General features: G+C 34.0%; 1 protein-coding gene across 1 annotated transcript; it reads right to left on the bottom strand.

Annotated features, from left to right (window-relative positions):
- Window positions 1–3,398: 3,398 nt before the first annotated feature.
- On the bottom strand, window positions 3,399–4,574 carry LOC134856894 (CD2 antigen cytoplasmic tail-binding protein 2-like). The gene is made up of 2 exons (XM_063873189.1): window positions 4,244–4,574; window positions 3,399–4,045 (listed from the first exon to the last, which is right to left on the bottom strand). Exons 1-2 carry the CDS (start codon window positions 4,568–4,570, stop codon window positions 3,581–3,583), a joined length of 792 nt encoding a protein of 263 aa, XP_063729259.1. The 5' UTR covers window positions 4,571–4,574; the 3' UTR covers window positions 3,399–3,580.
- Between the last annotated feature and the right edge of the window lie 3,116 nt (window positions 4,575–7,690).

Genomic DNA, 7,690 nt, shown 5'->3' on the forward strand with positions numbered 1-7,690 from the left:
ATAAGCGGACACAAAAATTTGAAATAGCCGAACATTTTCAATTTGCTTAGAAAGAGGTCCCACCTGGAATCTAACTCCTGAGTTATGTCATCTCAAGCATCAGCGTTATTGCAACTCAAAGAAACCTAAAATCCTCAAAAATATCGGGCTCCGGGAATCAAGCCAACAAAAAGAGGCAGACGCACGATAGTATAAAAAAAATCAAATTTGCAGAAAACAGGTCTCGGTCGGATTCGAACCACAAGTCTTTGCCGTCTCAAGCAGTGTGTTACCTCTTCGCCACATACGCCGGATGATTGACTGAATTAGAAATTATAATCAGAAACCATGCTTTCGAAAGAAAAATTGAAATAAATTTTAAAAACTCAAACAAAAAATCGCTTAGTTTTTTCTTTTCAAAGTGAAATATTTAGCGAGTTTAAAAAAGGGTTTGAAAAAAACGGGTATGAAAAAGCTTTTCATCCTGTTACTTTCTTCGAATTGAATTTTAAAATCAATTGAATAGAATTTTCTAAAAAAAACACTCGGTAAATAAACCGACAAAAAATGGGCCGAAATCAATTAAGCCTAAAAACAATTTTAAATCCTAGTTTTTTTAACCAGTAGGACCAGTAACGCAATAACTGTAGGCACAAAAAATCGAAGTGTAAAACATGCTAAAAAGGAGAACTTGAAAAAAGAGAACTTGAATTAGGAGATCATCCTGTGAAAAAAGTTCTTTACGTGGAAAAAGTCTAGTACCCGATCGCAAGGGTAATCAACATGAATGAATAAATTTGAAAAATAATTTCAGATATAAAAAACGAAATGTAGTTTCCAAAAACTTTCAAAAAGGACATGCAAAATCTGAAAGCCTATGAAAATAATCAATTATACCAAGTTTATCATTAATATAAAAAGAAAAAAACCAAAATTTTTGAACACAATTTTTCAAGGAAAATTATGTTTCGAACAATTTTTGACAGAAAAAAAATATAATGTGCCATCACCTTTAATTGATTTCAACTGTAACTCCTCAGACCCAAAACATACCAAACTAACTAAAACTAATTCCACGCTAAATACAATCATAAAAATAAAAAAAGAACCATGCGTCAGAAAAACTAAAAAACCTCTAATACAAGAAAGTTTATACTAGGAAATTTCTTTACTCTCAGTTTTGAAAAAATTTCATTTCTTTTTTAACAGAAGAGTTTTCTATGAAAAAATTTTTTTCTCACGGAAAAGTGTGGCGAGTATAAAAACCAGGACACCATGAACTATATTTACGCTCTTGGAAATAAAGAAAAAGTATACAGAAAGACTACCGAAAAGGGCGCTGAAATAAAACACCCAGCAAGTGAACCGACAAAAATTGGGATTTATTATATTAAATCTCTCATGGCAAACACTTTTACAGCTAGGCTCAAACCATCTCCCAATTTTACTTACTCTTTCAATTTCAATTGCAGAAGATACACCGTTCGCTCCCCGCAAAACTTTTATCAAATCTAAAAAAGCGCATTCAAATAGTTTGATCAATGTAATAGATGATTTAGCAAAGGGACCATTGCAGCACGATGTGAACGCCGCAAGACGGACCTTTCGTGACGCCGCACGTCACTATATTCCTGCTGGCCGACATCGGTTCTTCATTCCAGCCCTCAAGGAATAAACAAAGAAACTTAATCAACAAAGCGATCAAATCAGACTTTTTAACCCATCCGATCCCTTTTTAAATGTTTTAAGCAAAAAGATTATGGCTAAAACTTGTCAAGACCAAGATAACAAGGGTGATAATTTCTCCAGATTTTGAATCACCATACATCGTCCAGAAAGTTCTGAAAAATGGTCCGGTCATCAAATGGCAGCAAGTCTGAGGTAGGAACCCACACAATTAAACTAAACAAGGTAAAACTTTCTCGGCCGTTTGAAAATGCAAATGATTTTAATGTGCAAAATACTAAATTGAAAACTAACACTAGTGATAAAGCTCATAGAGCAACAAAGAAAAATTCCTTAAATCTAGCTTCGAAGGCTCACTAATTTTATTCCTCCAAAAACTGAGAAAAATATCAAAGCGGTAAAGCCCTCAAAAGCATTAGGACCGGATGGCCTATGCACAGTCCAACTTAAACATATCGGACAAATAGCAATAGCATTTTTAACAAACATTTTGACTTTCTTTCTTTGAAAAAATTCCCCAAATTTGAAAAAAAACTAAGTGGTACCCCTTCCGAAACCAAACAAAGATCTCAAATATCCAAATTCATACCATCCATTGTCGAGTTTAAGCCAAGAATTCAAAAATTTAGAATCTTTGATCCATCCGACCCTAATCAAACTTCTAACCAAAGCAGATCATCAACATGGCTTTTGCCCACTGTGTTCCACAACCACAGCACTTTCCACTGTTGAATCTTTATCAGCGGAGGTTTCATCAATTAAAGCCTCTAAATAGAACAGTCCTGGTCACACTTTATTTCTCAAAAGCGTTTGAAATGGTCAGCCATATCACATTCCTGGATCTTTATGGCATCAGCGTATTGGAAAACCTAATTTAGTGGTTGTCAATCTAACGGAGTGGGCTTCAATCAGAAATATGTTCAGGTACACCCTGTCAAAATCTAAGATTGTTCTTACAGGCGTCCATCAAGGCTCAGTCTTATCCCCAATACTTTTTAACTTTACGTCCATGATGCTCCAATATGGCCCCGATGTAAAACTGCAGTATTACGTTGACGACTTCCACCCTTTTGCCCAGTCTAGCAACATTTCAACGGCCTAAAAAATACAGATTAAAAAAGTCGTTTTTTTTTGGGCATTTTTTGGAAAATGTTGACCATAAAATTGCGTTTTTTCGGCGCGCACTCTCCTTTATAATTAGTATATATTGGCGCCAAAGGCGCCTTTAGATAAAATTTAGGGCTGGTCGGCCTTAAATGATTGTCATAAAATAATACCAAAGGGGAACTTTTTGGTGGGTGAGAGGGTGAAATCCCTGAGGTCCTGGCTAGTTTTCAGATGAACAGAGAAAAACTTCTGCTAGTCAAATTAGCTTGAGATTAAAAAAAACAGAGCGAGTACAAATATCGTCTTAGTTTCCTCGAAATTTGCAGCAAATATAGTAGTGTATTAATATCCTTAGCGGCGATTGTACTTTAGCGCTGGCTCATATACATAGACGCAAATAAAGTGAACACAAAAATTGGGCAAATTTTCGGTTAGCAAAAACTGAAATCGTAGTAATAACACATGTAAACAAGCATTTGCTTGTATAAAAAGAATTGAAAAAGTTAATTAAAATAATTAAGATATCGCATTCACTGGCTCAGTGAGACTAAAAATCAAAAATTAGACCATTTGAGCAATACTGATTGATCACCATATAGAAATCTCCTCATAAGTCTACCTAGTATTATCAAAAACCACACTGCCACAATATTAAACTCAATCACTAGAAATTTAATTGAAGTCATTAAATTTTCACTAAAATAACTTCATAAGTTTTAAGTTCAGTTGAAATTCAAAGCAACGCAATTTTCTTCTAGATCTCTCAGCTCCACACGATCAGGTATAGAAAAACAAATCAAACTATGAATCACGTGAACATATCTTCGAAGTCTTCAAACTTCTTCCTTTTAACACTTGAGTCAAACTTAACTTGTTTCGCCTGAGGCAAAGGAGGTTTTTCTTCTTCGTCGAGATTTCTTTTTCGCTCATCCGATGCGTGGGATAATATTGGATTCACTTTTGCCGTTAAGGACTCATAAGTTTCTTGGTAGATATCGTAATGACCCTGGTCTACAAACTGGTTCACGTATTCCATCAGCTTGTTACATGCATGTTGCTCGTCCTCCAGCAGTTCTTTGTCGCCAGACTTTTTAGCTTTCTTGACATTTTCTGTTAACCTCTTGATGGCCTTGGTGACAGATTCCTTCTGACTGAGATATCCAAGGATGATTTTTCGGAAGGCGACTAAATCAAAATCGTCCTCACTGTCTGAGTTATCTGCGTTTAATGCCTCCATTTTGGCCCAATGAGCTGCACTGACTTTCTCATCTACCTAAAATAATAATGAATTTTCACAGAACTTTTTAAAAACTGTCCTGAATTTCTTGAACCAATTTTATTAAACTCTTTGATTTATAAACCAACTTAAATATCATATCCATTTATTGCTCTGTTTTTATTGATAATTTTCGGTTTGTCTCGTCAAAGTTAGCTTCGGTTAGTGTCAACTTCATAACCAAGAAACAATCACCTGAGAATTATCAATGTTGTCCAGCCAGGAGTCGTGTATATCCTCATCGCCGTCCTCGTCTTTCCCGTTGGCCACGAAGAACCCTCCCGAGTCGAAATATCCAGCAGCCATCTCTTCTTTCAGATTAAACGGTGTGATTTTGATTTCTCCTTCGTGTGCTATAGTCTCGTCTTCTTCGCCTTCGATGTCTTCAGTGGTGAGCTTTTTCACATTGGTTTTCTTGTGCTTCGCTTCATCGTCCTCTTCATCACTGTCTAGAGAATGCTTCTTCTTCGGAATGAGTGAATCATCTTTTTCTGTCGCCTTTTCACTCGAGGAACCGTCCATTGCTAACTAAAGACGCAAATAAAAAGCGAACTAATTTACTTGCTGTATTACATAACACTGCAATGCAAATATTCGCAAATTAAACTTCCTTAAAAACAGCCGATGGAAAGCAGGAAAAATGTCAACGAAATCAAAGAAACCGAAAAAAAAAGATAATCAGTGAGCAAAGAAAAATTTTAATACTTTTCTTGAAAAAAAATCAACACGACCTTTTTAAGTAACTTTATTACAATCATTGACACTTCAAAAATCAGTTACATATGCCATATTCATTTATTTCGGTTAACATCACGGCGGTTCATTGGCAATTTTATGTATACAGTCATTGAATGGACCGTTCTTTTCTAGAATGGAAGTTAGTTTTCCGGTTGACCTAAAATATTGAAATTTTCAGCTATTGTATAAAAAGACCGTCGAAGCTTTCAAGTTTTTGCATTTTGTAGGAATGATAACTAGAAAGCATTGTCAGCCTTTACGTCAACCATAAAACTACCTTCTATTCCGAGCATCTTTAAGACTAGCAAAAAATGGAAGCTTTGAAAAACAATATGCGACAACTTTTTTGAAGCGAAATATTTTCCGTTAAAAAACAGATTCTGGCCAGATTCTACCCTTGGACCTTTGCCGTCCCAGGGGCAGTCGTTACCTCTACAACAGGTGTGTCGGAGAGGCTCAGAAATTTGAATTCATTATAAGCCAACCAATCAAACCTAGAAACTGATTTTGTTAAATAAGTTGTTAACCTGAAAAAAGTCGTATGCCGGATTTATAACTATTTAGAAAAAATTGATATATTGGGACCAAAACAGTTAATGATTTTTTTTCTGATGCCCTATCTAACAAGCCTCCCCTCAGTTTTAGTTTTGAGAATATAAAACTTACCCAACCGAAATTATTCGAAACAAATTAACTTCTTCTACCATCCAAATCCTTCGATTTGTAATAGTAATTTTCGAGAAAGTAAAAGAAATTCAAAAAACGGTCAAAAAATCATGAAAACGGTCAATTTGGTTTCAAAAATTTGTGCGTAGCCGCTGATGTACGGGAGGTTCCAAAAAATTGGGCCAGGAAAACGGCCCACACAATTTTTCGAAGGCCGTAGAAAGTCGTGTAAGGTAGAAAGATAAAAGGGGATAATTCAGACAGGAGAGTGGGCGGTCTTTCTATTGGAACTACTTCTTCAAAATTCGGTACGGCAGTTTCCGAGAAAAACATAAACAGTTGAGAAAAAAATTAAATAATTTTCCACATTGTCTCAAAAACGTAGAAAAAAAAGCTTATTCCATCCATTTTTATTACACTGTTTTTATCAAACAGGAACTGTTCAAATAAAACGTTTAAAAACCAAACTTTGGAAAGAATCAATCGACAGAACGACAGAATCAACCGACATTAAAAAAACAGAATCAACCGACAGAACGATATGATAAAATACGATTAAAAAAATCACATTTTTTCATAACAAATAATAGAAAAAATTAAATATTTCCTCAAATGAAGAAAGAAAAAGTTTTTTTTTCGTTCTCTGAAGAACTTGAGCTTGTCAGCAGAATTGAAGCCGAAATGTGTAAGAATAATTGTTTACAGGAAAAAAATTCTCATTCCCAATTACAAGTCACTTGCTCCCGCAAATGAAAAAAATTATCTCCACCAACGGGGCTTTAGAAATAGATTTCAAAAATTTAGAAGACAGCTGAGCTTTCAAAAAGAGTTGAGCTAAGAGAACTAGGATAAAAATAAACAGAATATCCGAGCCGTTTTCGAACCGAAATCCTTTGTCGTCTCAAGCAAGAGTGTTATCTCTACGCCAAATGTACTGGATGGCTGATTGAAAAAAAATGTATGTTGAAAAAAAATTTATGATTGAAAAGAGTGTTATCTCTACGCCAAATGTACTGGATGGCTGATGAAAAAAATGTATGTCCGGAAAAAAAGTTTTTAAAAAATCAGATTGGAAAAACGTTGCAAAACATTTTTGAAAATTAAACAAGCAACAATATCAGTTTGACTCTAGCCACACATTTAATTCTGACTTCTACGCAGAAGACTTGCAATGAAACTATTTGAAAACTGAAAACTGATGAAAAAACAACAGCTGATTTTTTTTCAGATCAGAAAGAATATAATGACCGAAAAATTTAATTTTGCAAGAATCAGAAGAAGTGAGATCTTTTATATTTATATCTATATATAAACAAACCTCATCTTAACTAAGCTTGAAAATTTTCTGAAAACAACAAACAATTAAAAACAAAATCTTAATATTTAATCTTCTTGCTCAAAGAAAAAATTGCTCAAAAAAACTCGAATCAAAACAAGAAGTAAAACAAGAAAGAGACACTACTAAGAACAAACAAATGAGTTTGAAAGTTCTGAAACCGACAACGACGAATTTATTACTTTAAGCAAACTACTGTTAGACAAAAATAAGTTTAACAAAGAGAAAAAATACCAAAACCTCAATTGGAAAATCGCAATTCAACTAATATTGAGTTTAAAAAATATGAGAAATGCATTTCATTGGACTATTTTGAAAAAGAATGAGTACAGAAACGTATCAATATTATCTGGAAGTGAAGTAAATATAAATTAAACGTAATTTTTAAAAATTGACAACAACAAAACTAAAAAACTAGAAAGTTATTTCTAATTTAACACATTGAAACTACGCTCAACTAAACGAATACAGCAAATCAGTTAGGAAACGTAGCAGACAGCAGTTAAAAATGACACAAAAAAAATGTGTCTAGCAATTTTCAACTAAATTATCGAAAATTTTGAGTTCATTTAATTGTGAGTTGATTTAATTCTCATTTGATAGAATTTCAGGCTTTTTTGGTCTTCGTTTTCCAAATGAAATGGCTACAATTAAACTATGTGTTCTAATCCATTGCGGAAAACAAATTTAAAAAATCGAATGTCGAAAAACTCAAATAATAAAAGAAAAAAGGTGCAAAAACGAATGAGCAAGCTTATCTGCACCAAACAGAATGCAACCAAACAGACATATAATACCAAACAAATTTGATCGAAAAAAAAACGGAAATTAAGCCGACAAAAGTAAAATTGACCTCTTCCAGCACTGAAATTCTACCGAAAAATTTCGGCACAGAAAAAAAC

Source organism: Symsagittifera roscoffensis, chromosome 1 (genome assembly GCF_963678635.1).
Source record: "Symsagittifera roscoffensis chromosome 1, txSymRosc1.1, whole genome shotgun sequence".
Lineage (NCBI taxonomy): Eukaryota > Metazoa > Xenacoelomorpha > Acoela > Convolutidae > Symsagittifera > Symsagittifera roscoffensis.